Source organism: Melopsittacus undulatus, chromosome 1, assembly GCF_012275295.1.
Source record: "Melopsittacus undulatus isolate bMelUnd1 chromosome 1, bMelUnd1.mat.Z, whole genome shotgun sequence".
Classification (NCBI taxonomy): domain Eukaryota; kingdom Metazoa; phylum Chordata; class Aves; order Psittaciformes; family Psittaculidae; genus Melopsittacus; species Melopsittacus undulatus.
In genome coordinates, this window is record NC_047527.1 from 72,598,041 (window position 1) to 72,617,258 (window position 19,218).

General features: G+C 39.7%; 2 protein-coding genes across 2 annotated transcripts; one reads left to right on the forward strand and one right to left on the reverse strand.

Annotated features, from left to right (window-relative positions):
* Nucleotides 1-1,766: 1,766 nt before the first annotated feature.
* Nucleotides 1,767-9,360, forward strand: CFAP90 (cilia and flagella associated protein 90). The gene is made up of 3 exons (XM_005153563.3): nt 1,767-1,958; nt 5,495-5,611; nt 9,136-9,360. Exons 1-3 carry the CDS (start codon nt 1,767-1,769, stop codon nt 9,313-9,315), a joined length of 489 nt encoding a protein of 162 aa, XP_005153620.2. The 3' UTR covers nt 9,316-9,360.
* A 3,174-nt stretch (nt 9,361-12,534) lies between these two features.
* On the reverse strand, nt 12,535-19,200 carry FASTKD3 (FAST kinase domains 3). The gene is made up of 7 exons (XM_005153371.3): nt 19,172-19,200; nt 17,157-18,620; nt 16,137-16,222; nt 15,616-15,778; nt 14,969-15,038; nt 13,507-13,621; nt 12,535-12,805 (listed from the first exon to the last, which is right to left on the reverse strand). Exons 2-7 carry the CDS (start codon nt 18,589-18,591, stop codon nt 12,707-12,709), a joined length of 1,968 nt encoding a protein of 655 aa, XP_005153428.2. The 5' UTR covers nt 18,592-18,620; nt 19,172-19,200; the 3' UTR covers nt 12,535-12,706.
* Nucleotides 19,201-19,218: the final 18 nt, after the last annotated feature.

Sequence of the window (19,218 nt, forward strand, 5' to 3'; positions counted from 1 at the left end):
ACACATCAGGAACCTTAGAAGAACCTGAGAGGGATAATACTGCTCCCTAAAAAGGCAGGCAATCGAACTTCTCCTCCTTCAAACACTGAATTCAAAGCAACTTTTAATATTTTGGTCTCTGAGCTCAGCTGTACTTGAATGTGTCATTTTGACCATATAGCTTAAAATTGCTCCATCGGCCTCTCACAATTATTTACATGTTCATATTTAAGTTACTAGGGAAACAGACTGACCTTCTGTGCAACTCTGTAACTGGAACATGCACTTAACAGTAGCATATTAGTAGCTCATGATCTAAATCTGGTTGTAACTGGAACAAACACCCCTGTGCATTAATATCCTGCTTCTGGGAAGCATGCAAAAGGTGACAAGGAAGAATAAGCCTTTGCAAGGTTCAGATAATTCTATAATTCTAAAGGGATTCATACCTTTATTAGGAAGGAAAAATTAACTGAAAAGCATTGATTTTAATTATGTCAAATGGGGGACACACAATACAAATCTGTAACAGGCATCCAGCAATATTTTTAATGATATGAATTCCATTTTATAATACAGTTTAATGCCATCTTAAATGTTAAACATAATGAGTTATATGTGAACAGTGGAAACAAACTTAGAGATAAATCTTTTAGATGTGATTTCAGAGCTCTTTTCAAGCTTAGTTTATATTTCTAGCAAATGGTTTCTTGCAGCTCTATTTATAGCTGCAGCTTCAGCTGAGCTGCTTTTTATAAATGGGTGTGCTGTCTCTTGCTGCTTGGACTAAACTACAAAAAAGCACTTGCACCGTGGCAAACGTGTCTCTGCACAGGAAGCTGATGTGAGGCAGCTGCTGGGTTTTCAATTCCACTGCTTGCTTACACTGAGCTAATTCAGCCCATGCTACACAAAGGAGAGGATCCTAATTGATAAGGAGATGTTATTAGATAAGCAGGTGGGAATTGTCACAACTGATTAAAAAAACCACCCACCCAAGTCTGTAGAGTATAAATGCCTCCATACAGCACCTGCAAAGAAGTGAGAGGTTATGTTATTCAGTACACTGCTGATGGGAGAATGGCAGCAGGGATGGGACTTGTAAATCAGTAGGCATGAATGACTGCTTGGGTCCAAGATGCCCAAAACTATCAGTTGTGAAGACTTATGATACTCTAAATGTTGGTGTTTATAAAATAAATCTTACATGTTCAGTAGAATTCAAGATGACTGGAAAAGCACTGCTGTGAAAGTGCTTGCCAAAAGATACTAAAAGTAATGCTGCACCTATGGCATACTAGTTCTGCAACTGTGGCTGCAGAAAAGAAGGGGAGAACAAACCAAGGTACTCAGTCATACATCCCAAAGCAGCACAGTAACAAAGCAAGGCTTTGCTCTCACTCTGTTCCCCAGCTTGGAAGGACATAAGGGATGAGGGAGCTGGCCTGAGAGAGAGCACTGCTGGAGCCGCAGGGCGGCCTGCGGGCCATGCTACCCGCTGAGGTGGCACTGAGGCCGCTGCTTGAAACTGGACCCAACCCCTCACACTTGGCTGTGCGGGCATCCGCACTTCCACGTTTAACACCACTCTGTGGAAACGCCGCGACCCCACAGCCCAACCACAGCCTGCCCCAGACCCCTTCTGGGAAACGCTTGGTCCGATGCTCCCTGCCTCGGCAGCCCTTTCCACGGTGCTACGGGCCCTGCTGCCCGCTTCGACCCCGCAGCCCGGGCCCTCCTTCTGGGCGGCGACAGAGCGTTGCCGAGTAACGGTGCCGCTCGGCATCATGGTGTCTGCTGCCCCAGAGGAGGCCGCGGCAGGCCACGGCCCAGGAGGGTCGGGAGGTGCCGAGGGGACGTTCGGTTTTGCGGCAGGAAGGAAAAGACAGCCTCCTCTCTCCGCCCAGTCCGCCTTTAGCTTCATCCCGACCAGTCGGGAAGGTCCTCCGGAGCTCAGCTACTTCAACAGGAAAGCCAAGGTGAGGGAGGCAAGCGGATGAGCCAAGGAATTTAGCAGGTTCCAGCGAGGCGGAAGGGCCAAGCTTCCTCCGTGGGTTTCCCTGTGCTAGCTAACGATACTGTGCTCAGTCCAGGTGCAAGGGCTCAGCCTTCATCATGAGGCACTTGGTCAAGCAGGTGCCTAAAAGAGTTCCATTCATAGTTTAAATGCCAGCAGAAATGCCATATGTTGGCCGTGAGCAAGGCTATTTAATGCCGATATAGCAGGTTTCATTTTCAGAGGCCTTTGTGAAATGTAAGGTGTGTATGCTACTTGTGGATGGAAAATGAGGGTAATGTCTTCCACTGGATGGCAAGAGAAGGCAGTGACATGGTTTGCTGGGGATTAAGGTACATGGTATCACTAAAACGTGAGACATCTTTAGGGAGAACCTAGCAAGGCATCATCTGTCAGTGGGATTGGATGCAGCACATGGTTTTTTTCTGGTAATGTGCACTCTCAGACACCCTTTAATAAGAACTGCTCCATTTTCAGTAGAGGGAAATGGCGTTCAATGTGCCTTGCCAAAATTTTCCATATGCTCAGCTTTAATTAAGAAAATCAATAGAGATATTTGAAACAATAACATCAATATCTACCTTGATAGCTGAATGCTTCTGAAGGTGTTACACTAACAATTAACATGTAACTCAAATAGACTAGCAGGGATTCTCACTCGTCACTCTCTGCTGTGTTATGTTATCCCTTTCCCTCATTCTGTCTTCAGATTTAAAATTATAAATTAAAGCAATCTTACACCTTCTGCTCCAGTTGCACTATACTTCCTGGGTGACGAATCTTTGTCTCTCTGAAGAGCTACATGAGACATTGAACTGTACAGCTTTTTCCTCAAAATAAAAAACCCAAAACCAACCCTCCCCCCCCAAAAAAAAACCCAAAACCAAACAAAACCCAGTAAAAAGTTCTGAAATGTCTATTAGATCAATGTAATATACCAATACTCTGGCAACATATATTTATTTATAATAATAAATATACTCCATGAATGCCCTCCCTACCCAAATGACTGCTGAATGCAGAGCACTGGGCAGTGGTGAGTTTGCCCATTGGGTGGTCCTGGGATGTGGGTAGGGTGCAGACCATAGCACAGCACTGGGCATGAAAGGGACAGTAAATTTCCTGCATTGACCACGTGGCCCTGCTAAAATACAGGTAGACTTGTAGTGTCAGAGTCTTTTGTGTTGAATTCTGTGTTTCCTTGGGAAGGTGTCTGAGCCAAATCTGAGCAGGCACAGTTGGTACCATGCTTAACAGAACAGAACAGAAAGAGAGCACAACAAGAGGAAAGCTGGAGCAGGTCAGAGTGCTGGCATGGTGCTCTTGGGGCTGGTAGAGCTTGCAGTCTGCATAGAATTAACAACCATATGGTAGACCTTTTGCTTACAAGGACTGTTTACACACTAGTGATTACATGGTTTGTGGAAAATGCTGCTCCAGTGGCATGGATACAAAAAGTAGTAACAGCTGTTAGGTTTCTTCACAGCACAGGACTTGGCCAAAAGGGAGGAAGCAGAATCGACCTATTCTTCTTCACAATTAAGGAACCAGGTCATTCAATTTTTTTATTTATACAGGAAAAGGAATTGCATTCCTTTTTGCAGGAATATCATTAAAATCAACCACGTGTCAGAGACAGAAACGGAGAGACTTAAGAGGAAGATGTGTCCAGCACAAAGCCAGAAGCCAGAAATTCCTAGCTTTTAACCTATTGGCCGACAGTTGCTCCTTTGATTGTTTTAAAAAAGTTACTGTAGACACTTTGTATGGCTTTTCCTCTTCTTTGACATGAAAAAAGCTATTACTTGTTTTCTGTGTGTCTGCAATATTAATGAATGCAAAGTGCTTAGCTTTAGTAGTGGTACACAGAGGATGCCCACCCTGAGTGCAAGTTTATTGTCTGCTCTGTATGATTAACTTCTTCTGATGGGTTTAGAAAAGAGGTCACCACCACCACCATGCCAACTAAGTCAGCATTTAACAAGGAGAAACAACAGCAAAAGTTCATCAGTATATTGAGCACAGAAGTGTTGCCTCTTCTGGCAGACCTTAAAAAGATCACCTGCGACAGGGCTAATTTTTAAAATAACAGCTTGGCTACCTATCTGCGGAATCCAGAAAGAATGAATTATCTACTCTGACACAGGGAACAAATAATGGACGAATAATGCCACATGAATGAAAACAAAGGAGCAAATAGCATTCCCAGTGGTGAGTGCAAATTAGATGCCCTTTAAAATTCTGAATAAAATTGGTAGCAGCGGAAGGAAAAGAGAAACAAGGAGGCACAGAAATAATAGTAATGATGGAAGCAAGAAATCAAATGCAGGATGTTCTTAAATGTGCCTGAAATTCTCTGATGCTTGCTAGTTTCTGAGAAATGAAGGTTTAAATCAAACCATCTCTCCTCTTGCCAGAACCAAGTAATGGAGATACTCTTCCAAATTAAGCCTGTGATTACAGCAGTGCCTCACTACACTCTTAACTATGTTTTCCTTTTAATCTTTTAATGGAACCATTACAGCCTTCCTGACCTGCCCCAAGTTGATTATTTTTGGAAGATAGAATTGTGACTTGTAAGACTCAAAGTACAAGAGGTTTTTAATGGCTAAATCAGGCACACTGTGAAATTAGAGGAAAAGAAAATCCAACAAAATGAACAATTTTTCAAATTTGTAGTCAGCCATGCACAAAAACAGTGATTGACATGTTTACAGGAATATGGACCTTTTAATGAACTGACAGCATATTTAAAAAGAGGATTTTGCTTTTCTTTCCCTGAAAACTTTTCTTGTTTTGAAATACCTTTGATTCCATTCATGAAGCTTCTTGACTGGATTTCACAAATGCATTTGTTAGCAGATCAGCTCTTTAATGTTGCATATTTGGATGCAACTATGTCAATAGGTACTGTAAATACAATAATATTCTGGCTTGGGTTGTGCTGTATTTTGATACATAACAGATACACACATACTAGTGGATCACAAGATTACCACTGTGGCATGTTTCTGAGTTCTTCTCAGTTCTGCTTTAATAAGCAATTAAATGGTGATTCTACTGCAGGATACCTTTGTCTTTTTCATTCCAAATGAATTTTGAAACTGCCTGCTTTCCTTTCACATTACAGTGACAGATCATTTGACAATTACATGAAATTAAGAAGGAGAATAAAGTTCAGAAATTAAAAACAAATAAAGCAGTTAAATTTCCAGAAGTTACAACAAATTACAGGGGGAAATGAGCTAAATTGCCACAAGGGAAATTTCAGAGCTGAACAGACTTAAAAAAAAAAGATATCACATGTCATTAGGTATTTGTATTGCAGACTAATCCAAATGAGTGACCAAACTTGCTAATGGTACCTCAGTGATACTACAGTTGTGATTGTCTAATCATGTATGTGAAGCATTTAAGTACTGATTTGACTATGTATATTCTGTAACCTGTAAAGTTAAGCAATAGTGTGAATTAGCCATCTTTTCCCCTTTTCTCAAGACAGGAGATATTTCCACTTATGATGCCATTTTTAAAAGACAAGAGGGTTACAACGAACATCTTCACCGAAGTGACCGACAACATGCAAAGAGTCGTGGTCTTAACATTATTGAGGAGGTAACCCTTTGATAAATTCATAGTTATCTTTGTTGAAGGTATTTTCTACTTTTTGACATGATTGGAGACCCTAGGTGTTGTTTTACCCTTTATAATGCAGTCTGTGTGGTAGCAAAGGAATCAGGACATTGTCCTCAGCCTGGAAGTTTAGGGGAAAGCATTAGCTAGAGAAGATACCTGAGTTAGTTCCTTCTCTTTGACATCCTGTAGATTTTCAGGTGACAAGGCATATGCGAGATATACACAAAGCAAGGCAAACCCACAGCTGTATCTGTTATCCTTGGAAACTCCTTTTCCCAAGAGGGCTGGATTCAGGGCCCCAAATCAACCACTGTCCTCTGACATACACCCTGTGCCAGCATTAGTGAGAGCGCTGAAGTGCCTGACACTGGTGAGTTTGTTATACAAATTTAAAACAGATTGCCCTTCAAGAAGGAAATTCACAGTGAGCTGGTGCAAATGAGGGGTCAGTCAGAAGACCGCAGACATGCCAGGAAAAGGCTCAGCAAAGAATTCAAGGCCAGCAGAATCTGGGTTTGGTGTGCAGCTTGATAGCTAAACAGGTATGCAGCCATGTTTTTAAACAGCTGCTTTGAAAACAGAAATACTGTAATATATATATACATATGTATTTTTCCATGTAGCAACCTGAACAATACACATGCATACAAAAGTGTTTATATATTTTTGTTTCTACACACACAAAAGCTGTCAAAACCCAAATGAAGTGCAGCTTCTGTGTGTTAATAGCCTCAAAATCCTATTGGTTTCGTGGGATGCAAAGAGATAGGTAGGCTAGGAATGGCTGCCTGTGTTGGTAATTATATATGATAGAGGTGGAAGAAAGAAGAGAGACACAAAAAATAAAATTAGTTTAATCGGTGTGCAAAAAAAGGTTGATATTTTGTGACAAAGGCCACTGCTTTTGATTTGTCTAACTAGCAGCTATATATGCAGGACATTTCAATGCAAGTGTGTAACCATAATGCCCCTCAACATTATCACATAGTGCAGGGAATATTAGGTGGTCCCAAAGGAATCGTAGGAGTGCACACTCCCATCAGCTGCTCGTGCCTAGTAACTCAACTGCAAATCTGCATGAGACCAAAAGCCATGCAAATGACTACTCCAATTAAAAATTAACCTCTTTTTTATTTAAACAAAACAAATATAAACTTCCTTCCCCAGTTTCAAGACCAAACTCCAGATAGGAAAATTGTATATAAACATTTTATCAGTGTAGAGTTAAGGTTGCTTACTGAGCTCTTGTATCAACCAGAAAAACATGTATGGGCCAGAATTCATACCAGCTTTGCTGGGCAGTGCACGCAAGGGACTCTGCCTGAACAGGTGTCACTTAATCCAGCCCTTGAATTAGCATGGAGACACATCAAACCCACAGCTGTTAAAAGTTACAACATGATCCTCCTGCACTTCATGACACCCAACACTGGACTTACTTACCCATAGCTGAGTTCAGGTCACATACTCAACTCCTGCCTTAATTACCTCAGTGGTCCTCACAGACCTTTTATAACAATAACTGTACTAGAAAACACTATAAATAAAAAGGCCACAATTCACATCTTTCTAGTACAATGCTGAAAGCAGACAGGCAGAACCCCCCACAGTACACTGCTTTTCTTGAAGTGGAAAAAAAACATTGCAAATAAGCCCTTCATTTACTGTAGAGCCTGGGTGCACCCTAGGAATCCAAGAGTACTGTCATAGATTCTTGGTTTAGCTACATGTAGCACTGTGACTGCAGCGGAGTGTTTGCAGAAGGCTGCTTTCAAGTGTTCACAGTGCTAGAATTACACTTTGTGAAGGCGTGTAGCAGGACACTTCCCAGCCAACTGTTGGAAAATCTGCTGAATGCTGAAGCCACAAAGATGAAATGCCACTGTGCACAGTCAGCGCTGTGCAGCTACCAAGGATGCTGAAAACTCAATCTTATTTATTTAAAGGGAAAACAAATTATCGAAATTACATACTGCTGCCTGTCATTAGCACTGTAAACCCTGTATCACTAGCAAAGTCCTTCTTGATAGCATAAAGATTCTGCTGTTTCTCCTTTTTCAACATTTTTTCTCAACTGGGGTGAGGGAGGAAATGTTCCTGGTTTTTGACTGCCACTCTTCTTGAATTGATTTTTGTTCTGGTGGAGTTAAAAAGTTGGTATATCGAATAACTTTTAATTGAGTAGAGTAAGGAAGGCAGAAAGGGTCAGTGGAGAGCTGAGGGATGAATGGTAGTTTTGGAATGGGCTTTTCTGTTGGGTTTTTGGTTTAGTTGGGACTTTTTTTTTTTTCTTTATGGGTTTTGGTTTGGTTTTTGAAAATGGTTTATAGCATCTTCCTGAGAATCACAGGTCAAGTTCTGGCCATAAGTTTAGAAATGTCTCTTAGCTGACTGCCCAACTAAGAGACTTCTTGGATCTGTGCTCCTACCTGTATCCTCACAGGAAACACAGAGGCTCATGGGTTCTATCATAAGTGCTGATATGGCTCAGGCTTGCATCTGTTGTAGCAAAGTCATTTGTTTGCACTTGAACTGTGGTGTGGCATCAACATTTTGATTCTCCTTTTAGATATCATTTATATCGTAAGACTAGATAAGTGTATTGGGGACCAAGACTTACTGTGTTAGCCACTGTGCAAACATACAAGCAGCCTGATAAATGTGAGACCTTTGGCTAGGGAAAGAAAAACAAACAATTCCTCTCTTTCCCTGCCCACTCCTGAGCTCCCCGTTGCTGCTAGCACAGGAAAGAACTGCAGATTGCAGACAGTAATTGCACAGTCACTTAAAGTACAGTTTTCTAAGAAGAGGCTTAAAATAATCTTTTCTTGGTCAGGTTATTGTTCACCAAGTCCACTTCCCATCATTGCAGAGCAGTTATTTCTGTAATCTTACAACTACAATAATTTTTAGTAAATCCTTTCATTGGGCAAAAATACACCAATATATGCTTTATATCCTTCAGGGAAAGTTTTCATGGACTAATGATTGCTCAGAGCTTTTCTTTAGGCTTTGATTTTTTCCATATGGGGCTTTCACTGAATTGTGCAAGCAGCATAGGTGTTCCTGTAACAGGGGACACAAATCTCTATTTTTCAAATGAATCACACAAGTCACTGTACAAGAAAAATATGAAGGGAAAATCTATGCCACTTTCCAGTAACATAGCATTTAGTTTGCTAGTAATCACATAGTAATCATCTCTTTGTGCGTATGCGCAGGTGATAGTATAAAAAGTTACCAGTCCACAGTAACTCATGCAACAGACCCATCTTACCATCTTGTCATCTAGTGATACATTCATGGTTTATTAATATACATTAAAAACTAGATCAGGGATGGAACAGTCAGAGTGCAGAGCACTGCTAAGTACACATACATCTGTATAGCAGATGCTGTACAGTCCTGTCATTTTGACTCTGGCCACAGCACATTTAGCAATGGGTAACTGTCAAGTATTCACTCTGTGATTTTCTCATAAGGAAACTTCTACATTTTCACAGGAAATGGCAAGACCTGTCGCTGTTTTGTCATCTTCAGAGTATGGGAAGCGCATAAACAAGCCCTTAGAGCAGCCAGTTAAAACTCATGCAAGGATTAATCACGTGAAGGCAGATTTCTACAGGAGAAATGGCATCATCTGCTTAACGGAAAGACCTTGTCCAAGCCTGGATCCATGCTAAATCTCTCATATCTGTCATTGCCAGCAACATTTATGTGGGAAAAAAACCCACCTCCTGTCAAAAAGCAATATGGTGCTCTTTTGCCTTTTCCTCTACATTTTAGTTAATGAGAATGATTCAGATTAAAAATAGGATGAAATAGCAGCTGTACTTTTCCTCATACTTATTCAAATGCATGTCTTCTTCATACAATCTCATGAAAATCTCATGAAGAACAGCCATCAGCAAGAGCTGAACATTTTGGACAGCAACACTAGAAGCAAGACCTAGAAGACAGCTGTCTCTGCAATTCTAGGCAGTGCTTATACATAATTATACATAGACTTAACATTTAAGCAAGACTGGTCCTCAGGGAATCAGTCTTCACTGACTTAGTCCTTACAGTATTGTTACAGAATTGCCAGGTGCCATTTTATCTGCCTAACAGCTGAATGTGTGTTCAACCCAGATTTTCTGCAAAGGGTGGGCTTACCCTTAAAAAGACAAGTAAAGAAATTATCTGACTTCCAGAAGTGCTTAGCAGTTTCAGTAAACTTCAGGTGGATGACCAAGTAAAGGGAACTTCAGTGTATTTAGCATTTAAATAGATAAAATCTGGGTTTAGCTGATTTTGGACATCCATTTTGCTTTCACTATACAAATGGTGTCTGACGGATTGGACCTGTTCAAAAGTATCACAAGAAAAATCATCTCTGGTTCCGTATCCAGTGCTGAAAAAAAGAAATAAACACCACCAAACAGTAATACTAGCAGAGCAAGCACTAAATAGTTTAGTAGAAAGAATGGAAAAATCATAAGGATTTGAGCAATAGTCATTTAAAACATGTTTAAGAGTAAAGGTCTAACCCTGCTTAAACATTTAGTGCCTTGTATTCTCACTGAATCCAGCACTAATATTTTACGGTGATTTCAGGAGAAAGAATATCTCCTACAGGATATGCATCAGTTTGGTTCTCAAGAGCCACTGATCCTGTTGCTGTTTAAAGCTGAAGCAGTATTGTTCAAAAAAGAACAACAGCCAGGCTGATTACACCAGAACAAGGACTGGAAGTCCACAGGTTTAACTGGTACTGGAGTTCTGTCAGGTAATTACACAGAGGGAACATGGATCATTTGTGAACACCGTGAATCTCTTAGTGAAAAATAATAAAACCAAATAACTTCCTAATCTGGGGCCTGCATAAGTAGGCAATCAATAGCACTTGTTTGGCATGATGTGAGAAGCAGAGCACACAGAGCAGCCCATTCTGAGCAGTGTTTGTTACTCTCATAATGAGAGCATGACCACAAAGTTCCTCTATATTCAATGAACTAGGAACAAGAGAGCAGTAACTGCTACATTCCTTTACAACAATAAATACTTCGTTAAACAAATCCAGTAGCATTTAATGAATCACAGTAAGAACAAAGTGAGAAGGAAATGTTTCCTAACAATACCAGAATGCTTTCTCAAAAAACAGTATCAGATGTATACCAGAGAAGAATGAGCTGGAATACAGCCCTATTCTAAGCAGGTTATTTTTAGCTTGGGACAGTCAGTACAAATTACTTGTTTTAATTAGTCTTACTATATTTACAAACCATCTGTGTTTGAAAAAAAAAAAAAAAAAAAAAAAAAAAAAAAAAAAAAAAAAAACTACTGGAAATCAAATTTGTTTGGGAACACCGCCACCTTCTGGCCTATATGAGAAATAGGCATCACTGGCTCATTTCCACCGTGAGGAAAGTCATAATTCATCAAAACACCAGTATTTTTCCTGTCTCATTTCTTTGCTTATGTCACCCCCCTTCTCTTTCAGTTCCTTCTCATCCCTCCTCATTTTTGAACTTTTCACAAGTTGTTCCACCTACTACTTGTTTCTCATTCAGCTTAGTGATTGACTTTTCCCTTCAGTTCTGTGTCAAAAAAGTACCATGATGATTTCTTCCATATTAGGGAGCTTTTTATAATTGTCTGCAAAGATATGTAAGTCCTTCTTCAGTTTGTTTCACTAGCATGACAACTGGTAGATAACCGATGTGCTGTAAGCTTGCTGTACTGTTGGAAAGTATCTCATTACTTCTTTATGCTGCCTCACCTGCTAGGGCTGAGGTACTACTTACTGTAAGGGTTTTATACATGCAACAAATTAACATTAACAGACTGCACAACATGACACAATGTAAATCATATTTTGGATCTGGATTTTGCATAAAAAAATCTCCAGGGATTGTTGGGACACCCACAACTCGCAAAACAGTAGCCTTAAAAAGAAAAAATAGCCACATTCTGTATCTACTGGTGAAACACAGAACATAAAGGATGTACCTTTTCTGTATCAAATCCTAAGAGTTAAAATCAAACCAAGTGATACTGGGAATTCTGCTTTGCTACTTACAAATAATAATTCCACACAGGACGGGATGCACAAGCTAACATGAAAATGTATTTACATGGCAGCTCATCAAGTATACTTTATGCAATTGGAAGTAAGGTTATGTTATTTTCCCTTCATCCATCTCTACAGAAATATGTTGACCCAAGTAAGGGCAACCTTGTTCCAACTGACATGGTTACTGATTCCAGTTCTCAGTTCTACCTTTCTGCCAGAATTAATACTCAAACAAACGGACTGTGTGGGACATAGCTATTCTGAGCTTCAGTGTGTTTCAGTTTAGGCTTGAATGGCAGACTGTAAACTGAAGGAACTCCGGAGTATATACAATACCCCATTTGACAGTTTAGCTAAAACTGCCACCAAAGACAAAACTACAAGTAGTATGTATTAAGAACTTCAGATGGCCCTCACAGAAACAGCTGTGCAAGTCCACTATCCTGTGGCAGCTTTCTTCTACAAAGTAAAGTGAATCTTTAATAAAAACTCTCATTTTCCATAAGGCATTGCTATTTAGTGAACAGCCGTCTGAATCTCTTTGAGTATGAGCAATAAGCCAATATTGCTTGTGCAGCTACTGCAAATTCTGGGTTTATGAAGCACTGGAGAAATCACACAAACAGCTATAAGCAAATTGCACAGTTTCTTTTTATACTGTTAAGAAAAACCCTGACTGGTAGGTAGCATGGCACACTAGGTACATTCAGACCAGCCAGTATCCCTGATTTGTCCATCTGCAGTTGTGAGAACCAGTGTTCATACAAAGGAAACACAGCAGTGACTGGCACTTATATCTGCTAGCTTATAATAAATATTTACACAAAATTTAAGAAAATATGTGGCTCTTTATTACTCTTTACATATCAACTGTTCCACTTATTGGAAGGTCTCATATTCAGAAGCTCAAATTATCTTAGGTGGAGTTATTTTAGAAAACAGAATTGTTCTTCATGCACAATATTTACAGTATCTACAGCAGAGAAAGCCAACCTGTGATTTAGTATTATTCTTCAGTGTCAGCAGCTGAGTCCATATGTATGAGAAAAGATTTTTTTGTGTAGGTATTCTGCCATTTTTCTGCAGTTTTGTAGACTCTCTATCTCAAAAAATGGAATCTGGAAACAAAAGCAAACAATTACTGGAAATACATTTAATAAACAACTGGATAAGACCAATGTTCATTAAACTGATGTAAAATCACCCATCAAAGATTTATCTGTTTTAAACATTTAAGCCCAATAATATTACTGGTCTTTAAACTACCTGAAATAAGATTACTGTAAAATAAAGAGTGATATCCGCTACAGTGTAAGTTAAATATAATGGATAACTGATGATAAATGGAAAAGAAAACCTCAAAAATCTAAAAGTAACTGTTTTGGTCCAAAGTATGTTTAAAAAACCCCTATTAATTCAACAGGCAAAATAAAGGATATACTGTGTTGTGAAAATATTATTTACAATACAAGCAGTTTGGGTTTTTTTTTAACGCTTTTTAAACTCTGAATTCAGACCTTTCTAAAAATTATTTAATTAAAAATTCCAATTCTACTGAACTCTTAGATAACATTTTCCTTTAAGTCAAGATTTGGACCTTAATCAGTTAGAATACACTAACTGATCCGAGGAAGAAGAAGGAATTTCTGTAACACCCTCCAAAAGGCAAATCTAGGCAGAGAGAACACAATACAGAAAGGACAAGACTATATCTGCCTTGGCAAGTAATTGCAACTACAGTTTTAAGCATTATAATATAATAATTGTTCACTTGTAGCGTTATTCAGAGCAAAAGCAAACCACTGTCTTTCGACTTTACCTGCACAACTTCATAACCAAGTAACTGAAGATGTCTCTGTTTGATGGCTTCTTCTCCCAACAGATTGTGGCTATTAATGCAAAATCTATTTTGACCATCAACACAGAGGGCAATTCTACAATCAAGCAGAAGAGTAGTATCAAAAAAAAAAACCTAAACAAACAAAACCCAAAACCAAACCAAACAACCCAAACAAAAAAAACTTGGTTATTTTAATAACCACAACTACTGCAGTTCCTAAGAACCAGGAGACAATGCCTCTACTCTTACTCCCTAGTATCACTAGAATTAGATGCTGTAGAATGGGAGTTACCTAGTTCAGGATGATTAAAATCACTCACTTGAACAGTGGGAGGGGTAAAGCCTGAAAGCTTAGTGAAACTGATCTGAAAAGCTTATTTATATGCTCTGAACAAAAATAAGTATTAGTAAACTGTTTTGAATTCTTCTAGAAGGAAAAGCAAACAGACTACTTGTCTCAGCTTGAAACATTTCAGCAGTTATTTTTATTTAACTTATTAGTGTACCCGTTAAATCTGTTGGGAGCTCAAGCTAAGTTTAAGATAAATCTGTTCAAGTTAAACCTGTATGGATAGATGGCAGCATCATGGATTATGACTGTATTTTTTCTTCTTGGTGATAAAAATCACATCAACTTCGATCAAAATTTATATATCCACTGTAAAAAAGTTGCTTAAATTTTCAATAAGTTACGTATATTGTGACCTTATTTACACATGAAAGCTGTACTTTAAAAAGGAAAAAAATCAGAGCCCATTCTTAAACATTTAAACTTGGGATTTTGGAAAGAACCTGTATTAGTCTGTCAGTCTTGGGAAGGTTAAGCTGAAGAAAACATAACCTTTCCAAAGACTTTTTCTTAATCCATGTAAGTGCTGTTGCAGATATGACACAGGCAGGTTGCTTAACTCTGTTTCTGAGGTTTCTCAAAATAATCCTTGTTTAAAGCATTTTTAAACACTTCTGCATTTTCCAATTAAAAACAGCATCTGTGTCAATTATCTTCATTACACAGGATTCCTTACAGAAGTAAATTTGTGAACTCAAACTGGCTAAAAATGTGTTAAATCTATGCATACATGATCAATTAGAATTAATTTGGTTTTAATTTGAAAATTAATTACAGAACATCAAAATACATTACAAAATTAATACAAAATACTACATTACTATTCAGGATCACTTTGATCCTGACTATCCCTGGGTAAAGAGGTTAATTGTCTGACACCCTATAGTCAGGAGGCAAAACAGTGATGAAAAGGTATAGATCATTAATTTTGCCAACTTTGTCCTTTTGTCAGTGGTTTCAGTGTGAAACCTGAACTTTGTTAGAGGTCAATGGCAAAACTCCAATTAGCTTAAATTTTGCCAAGGTTTTAACCTGGATGCTCTTTGTTAGTGTTAACTAACATTTTACCAGTGGTTTATTTGCTTCTCTTACCGTCTGTGTACTTCTTCACATTGGGCAGCAGGCAGTACAAAACCTTCTTCATCTAATTTAATCTCAATATCTAGTATGAATGAAAAGAGAAGTGACATTAAGACTGCATATAACAATCTTTACTGTAATTCTCATCTTCGTACAGTTCATTGTTAGAACACTATTGCAATAATTTTTCTGAATCACAAAAGCTTGCAAAAGATGTGTATAGGCTATTTTTAATACAGATGGTAACACTTCACTCAGCCTTCCATAACGCTAACAGCAAAGCAGTATTCCAAGTTCACTAAAACCTATAATGTAGCTAAATGACACTAATTGCGTACAAGATAAGTAAAAGAGGAGCTGATAATAAAATACAAGAGTTAGCAGCTATTTTCAGTGCAGACTGGCTAAATTCCAAGTAACATTGCATTTCTTTTCTCTCCCTGTCCTCTTCCTGACTTTGAAAAAGCAGTTCCTTGAAGTTCTTGTATTTCCTTATTGCAGACCTTTTACAGACTTTTTTATTCCAGTTATCTTTTTCTGTATTTGCACTATTTAGAATTCCCAGAAAAGGAATAAAAGAAATAATTTTTATTTCTGGAAAATAACTGTGCATAAAGTTTAGACAACATTGAGCACACCTCTAAAGAAATTATACTTACCAAGTGTATAGAAATATGGTGTTGATACCTCTGATGAAAAATACATTCTTTTTTTCAGTAAATGAAGTAATCCAGCCTTCACCCTTTTAAGAAGGTGAACATCCATAGAACTGTCAGATGTGGGAAAGGCCTTTACTTGATACTTTGGAAGGAGTTTGGGACCCTACATAATGACAGAAAACCAAATCAAACAAAATAAATGAGGAGATAACATTTTTTTGTAATTGCCTCATATTAATGTAGCAAAATATATTCTGTGCATTTCAAAGCCACATCCAGTGAGACAGACTTACAGTCCAAGGCATGATCTGCTGGAAACTTAAAAAACAACTCAGTTCTGTCAAACACACAAATATTGATACAAATATATCAAGCCAATCAAACAGGTAGAAATGCTTCATATTTTCATCAAAGGAACACAACTGTTTCACCCAATTCCTATGGTTTTCTGCAGAAGACTGTCTTCAGTTAATTACCAAATTAGTTTGTTAACATCTCTTCTGGTTTCGTATGTACCATACCTCATAAAATGGGCACTCCAGGGTAACAGTCAGAAAAAGCTGGGTTAGCTGGGTGGTAACAGTTCTGTCCAAACCAGGTGGCTGAGCTGAAAGGATAATATTGAGGCTTTCAGGTGTACCTTCAACAAAGTATTCTTACACAAAATCATATGGGGGTTGCTCTAGAAGCTTACTAGACTGGGGAAAAAACACTATTAGGTGAAGGCAGCCCTTGCAGACAAGACAGAAGTGCTAGGTGAACAGACTGTGAGATCTCCTAAGCAAGATGGGATAAAACATGGGAGAGATTTTTAAATGTCATGATGTTTTCCTCAGTATTTCAAGACATAGGGCCAAGGACAGGACTGTAGTGCTTGTTCAGAGGTAGAAAGGAAAGGAGCTCAGGGCACACGAAGCCTCTGCCAGGGGAGTGTAGTTGCAGATGGGATGCCAATGGAAAAAAGCATCACATCACTATATCAGATTCTAGATTAAAAGTAATTTAAAAATCAGGAAGAAATATGAATTTTATGCCTGTAAAAGCATATGTGAGCTTAGAATTCAATTTATAATTTTACCCAGATAATAAAAAAAAAATACCAGCCAATCCTTAACTGCTCACATTTATGATGCTGTTATGTTTTACTGGTTCAGATCTCACTTCGGGTTTAATTAAGCCAACAATTATGCTCTGCAAATTAATTTTTTCAGCTTTATCCATTTACCCCTTTCATATATCACAAGGTGACTGTGATAACAATACAAAAGAGAAATACACCAAGCTGGAAGCAAGAATGTAACACAATAATTCTTATTCCAAAAGAACAGAAGTGGAGATGACAGCAGAAGTCCATACTTAGTTCTACCTCACCCCACAAGGAAACAACGTTCTCTGCACTCCTGATGACTACTCTCCATTAACTTCAACCAGGTCATTGTTGATTTGACAGATGGCAGTAGTAAGAAATGTGTGACTGACAACAAACACACCATGCAACAGTAAGAAATGCAAAACGTTGAAAGAGAAACACTCCTTCTTACCTTGAAGCTGATGCAGAAAATAGGGACTAAATATTTTTGGCAAAAAATTTACTGGGTAACGTTGAATAAGGACACACGAGTGCAGCAAGTTCAGCAAGGTGTGAGGCCGAAAGTGACGAAGGCGAGCATGCAGTACCATTTCAAGCTTCTTGAACAAAGAAGAAGCACTTGGAGGCAGATAGTTTAATGTCCCAAATGGCATAATACACTCAGCAATATGTTCAGTGGTAAATCTGTCAGCATCAGCAATGAAATCTTCTGCCACTGCATCGAAAATGGGCTTAGAAAGGATCCTCTTTTGGGAGCAGTACTTCATGACTTTGCTGACTGTTTGAGGCTGCATGGTAATGATGGACTTGGGAACATGTGCTTCCAGTGCCACTGTAAACGTTTGTTCACGATGTCCAAAGTATAGGAAGGCTTCCAGTACATTTATGAGTTCATCACCTGTGAAATATGGTATATGCTTCACAGAATGCCTACACAGTGCTGTGACTAAAGGAACTGCCTGAGTCTGATGAAGGACAACCAGTGAATTCAGTATAATGCTTGTGAACTTTGGGCTTAGCTGGGAAACTATGGTTAACGTGACACTGTTCAGCCTGTTTAGCAAGTCTTGGTATTGTTTCCCTTCCCCAACAGTCCCCTGCAGCATCTTATAAACCATCACTATTTCCCGAGGAGTCCACATCTCCATGTCTTTTTCTTGCATGTGGTTCACAATCTGTTCCAGTGTCACACAACTTGGGCCTTCCAACTCAAGCAAACTCTCCCCAAGAGCACAGAGATTTTTAACAGTCAACTGCCCTTTGCCAAGCCGTTCCTCAGCCTCTGAAAGCAAGCTTACCATGAGCATACTCCGTGGCTCTATACGCAGTTTTATCAAAGCCTGCAATGCATTCAGCAGCCCAGTGTTTGACAGTTTTGAGGATTCAAATTCAAAATGGAAGCATAATGCCCTGAAAACTTCATTCTCTAACACTCCTTCAGGATTTTTCAGACCATTGTCATCCATCTCAACTTCAGAAATCCTCTGCAGGGCTCCTGATGCCATAGTATCAGACATGATTTCCACAGAGCTGAGAAAGTCAAAAATCTCTTTTGATGTAGAAAGGCTGTTCAACTTTTGGAAAAAGTGCTGTTCATCCATCCACACATTATTAGGTTTAGTGCTGCTCCCAGTATCCGCACAAAGGGGCACAGTTTCATTAACAGAAAGAGACTGTATCCGCAATTGTACATGATTTTTTCTACAAAACATATACTGAGATTTATCTTTGAAACATAGCATCCTCATGGCTACGGAGCTACAGCTTTGGGGCTTTCGCTGCCCACTGATAAAACTCAACCTTTTGCTTAGCGTCATCAAAATGGACCTTCTTGCTGGTGCGCAGGATGAATAAAACTGGAAACTTTTTTGGCTAATCAAAGCCATATTGGATCAAGTGGGGTCTCATAAGAAACCTAGAGGAAGAAAAATACAGTTTGGAAAACAGCACCAATGTCATTACGATATAGCAAAAAAACCCACCCAACGTTTAGTGGCTGGACACAATCTGGCAAGATCCCTCTCCCAGGACCACGTGCGTAAGGCAATGCAAAGAGAAGATGAACTACCGGAAGCAAGACCCGAGTTACAGGTTGCAGGGCATCCCTGCCCCGTGTCTCCTAAGTTAGGACACCAGCGATCGCGTGCGACACAGCCCAGGAACCGCACAGCGCCGGAACCAATCTCTTTATCCTCGGAGGCCGGGCAGCAGAGGGGCACACCGCCGGTACCCACAGCGGGAGCGGGCCCAGGAGGGCTCGCAGCCGGAGGGCGACATGTGAACGGGACAGGCACAGCCGCTCCGTCCCAGCCCTCCTCCGCCGACGGGGTCGAGATGAGTCCCTCCCACCCCAGGGCCTATTGCTGCCGGGCGGGGGTCGCTCCCTATCCGCCCTCCTCCCCACTTTGCCACAGGGGCCATCCGGCAGTGCCGGTGCCCGAGCCCTTGGCGAGCGCTGCGCCTCACCTCCGCCGCCATGACGGGCAGCGCCGGGGTTGCCGGGAGCTTCCGGC

Coding starts and splice junctions, on each gene's coding strand:
- FASTKD3 (XM_005153371.3), bottom strand. CDS start 18,591: ATGGCTTTGATTAGCCAAAAAAGTTTCCAGTTTTATTCATCCTGCGCA. Junction 16,223..17,156: donor TTTTCTGCATCAGCTTCAAG/GTAAGAAGGAGT, acceptor TTATCCTTTCAG/CTCAGCCACCTGGTTTGGAC. Junction 15,779..16,136: donor TGGAGTGCCCATTTTATGAG/GTATGGTACATA, acceptor GTCATTATGTAG/GGTCCCAAACTCCTTCCAAA.
- CFAP90 (XM_005153563.3), top strand. CDS start 1,767: ATGGTGTCTGCTGCCCCAGAGGAGGCCGCGGCAGGCCACGGCCCAGGA. Junction 1,959..5,494: donor ACTTCAACAGGAAAGCCAAG/GTGAGGGAGGCA, acceptor CCTTTTCTCAAG/ACAGGAGATATTTCCACTTA. Junction 5,612..9,135: donor GTCTTAACATTATTGAGGAG/GTAACCCTTTGA, acceptor ACATTTTCACAG/GAAATGGCAAGACCTGTCGC.